We start from the raw sequence: 2,500 nt of genomic DNA on the forward strand, positions 1-2,500 counted from the left end.
CCCAGTTGTCAGGGTCACATCCAAATGTGGGGAAACATATATGATTGAATACGAAACTATTTAAGAGAATATAGATGTAATGTGATGTTAGCCTTCCAAATGAGATAATTGTTTTTCATATGAAGTCTTAACCAAGTCAGTGGCCACGACCCCGTGAGCACAGACATTTACTTCGGCGTCACGGAACGCCCCTTCTTTACTCCACTCATGACTAATTATACATTTAGACCAAAGCACGCCGGGTTGCTGCCGGTTTGTGAAGTGGTTTTAGCTGTGACATGAGAGCATGGAACGGTAGCTACATGTTGAAATGGTTGGCGATTTAAATAAAGACCAGTTACGTGCAGCTGAATACGTTACAAACTGTTGAGACATCTACCTCTCTATAGACCAAGCACACTTAAGGCGTGAACCGGATGTTGCAAAATGGTTTAAAACTACAACTCTACCGAAGGACAAGACCAGACGTGGGGGGATCATCCCCACGCTGAAATGGTCAAGAAATCTACAAACTAAAGACCGATTATTCAGTCTGCTGCTGTTTAAGTACTTCAGTCTGGTAAACGCAACCGATTGAACGACCGAATGGTACTCTGAAAGATCCATTCTGGAGAACATTTCCTTGTCAAACGACCATTGGTACGTCTGACATATCCATTATAACAGACACTATCCAGAGCCCGCTGAACAAGTTAAACAACGACAAAAGACCTTGTGACTTCTGGGAAACGCAACCAGAGACTTTCCTGTCGACTCTCTCCAGCAGACGGATCGGAGTTCACAGAGAGAGACAACAAAGGCATATACTCGTAAATATGTAAATTGAAATTTATTTTCGAATGACTGGCTGTTCATGTTCAAAGTATTAGCATTTCCATGAGTGTAATAATCAACTGTATGTATGTGGGTCCACTCTGAGTTTCCCTATCTTGGTCCCCACCCCTTTCCTTTGTCTACCAAGCTGTCATATCGGTTCCATCCACAAGGGACTTTTCTTTGTATCATGTTAGTAACCAATGTATAACCTATCATGTGTGTGTTTATGTAATTCTGTGTGATTATTTAGTTAGTTAGTCAATAAATAATTAAGCCAATTGGTATATCGCTGCTTCATAATTTATGCTAGGGTTCGTGCAGATATCCAAGGGTTTGCGACATTCAGAATAGGACTGATGATGTGATAATACATTCATAAGTGACTGTAATCGATAAGATATGAAAATATCTGAAGAGACATAAATTCGGGAAATAGCAACTCTTTAAACAACATTTTCCTGTGGTGCCCCAACTTCCTAGTTAATGAATGTTTACATGATTAGTTTAATCACGTGATGATAATTACACAGATCATTTATTTGATAATATAACAGTCTTCACATTAATGAATAACCAACGTTACGACACAACATTGGGTGTGGATACAGTGGGAGCATGTGGGTCTGAGGAAGTGTGATGTCATTAATGTTTGTTGAAATGTATGTAAATGTAAAGTTGTCTGTTGTTTTTGCCTATATATGTTTTACTAAAATATGACACACAAAAAAAAAGGAATAGGGGCCATTTGACCCTTAACCTCTGTCTCTACTCAAGGCTGGAGAAACGTTGAAGTAGAGGGTTCAACAGGTTCACTGTCTGCCTTGTCGTCACACACATCTACTCACAATCACTTTGTAACACACACACACACACACGCCACTAATGAACTCACACACAACCATTCACTCACTCACTTTGTATCACACACACTTAATTCATTGTAATGAACAAAGCCATTTTGTGAAGAAATTGTGCTTTATTGTGTTGGGCATTCAAATTATGAGGTTAATAGTGAGTGAATTAAATCCACTGTTTTTCTCGCTTCAGGATAAAACATGAGAACATTGTGGCTTTGGAGGACATCTATGAGAGCCCCAACCACCTATACCTCATCATGCAGTTGTGAGTAGTACCTTCTGTCTGTCTGTCTGTCTGTCTGTCGTTCTGTCTGTCGTTCTGTCTGTCGTTCTGTCTGTCGTTCTGTCTGTCGTTCTGTCTGCCTGTCTGTCTGCCTGTCTGTCTGTCTCTGTGTCATATTTCTAGAAGATGTTCCAGTACTCAAGCTGTAGTAAATAAGATGTGCCAGTACTCAAGCTGTAGTAAATAAGATGTGCCAGTACTCAAGCTGTAGTAAATAAGATGTGCCAGTACTCAAGCTGTAGTAAATAAGATGTTCCGGTACTCAAGCTGTAGTAAATAAGATGTGCCAGTACTCCAGCTGTAGTAAATAAGATGTTCCAGTACTCCAGCTGTAGTAAATAAGATGTGCCAATACTCAAGCTGTAGTAAATAAGATGTTCCAGTACTCCAGCTGTAGTAAATAAGATGTTCCAGTACTCCAGCTGTAGTAAATAAGATGTGCCAATACTCCAGCTGTAGTAAATAAGATGTTCCAGTACTCCAGCTGTAGTAAATAAGATGTTCCAATACTCCAGCTGTAGTAGATAAGATGTGCCAGTACTCC

General features: G+C 40.0%; 1 protein-coding gene across 1 annotated transcript in view; it reads left to right on the forward strand.

Annotated features, from left to right (window-relative positions):
* Positions 1-2,500, forward strand: part of LOC112219038 (calcium/calmodulin-dependent protein kinase type 1D-like) — a 58,654-nt gene that overhangs the window by 30,417 nt on the left and 25,737 nt on the right. Inside the window, exon 3 of the mRNA XM_042301827.1 lies at positions 1,864-1,938. Within this exon, the coding sequence (XP_042157761.1) occupies positions 1,864-1,938 (75 nt within the window). The remainder of the gene's footprint in view (positions 1-1,863; positions 1,939-2,500) is intronic.

The sequence above is a fragment of the Oncorhynchus tshawytscha genome, linkage group LG19 (assembly GCF_018296145.1).
Source record: "Oncorhynchus tshawytscha isolate Ot180627B linkage group LG19, Otsh_v2.0, whole genome shotgun sequence".
NCBI lineage: Eukaryota > Metazoa > Chordata > Actinopteri > Salmoniformes > Salmonidae > Oncorhynchus > Oncorhynchus tshawytscha.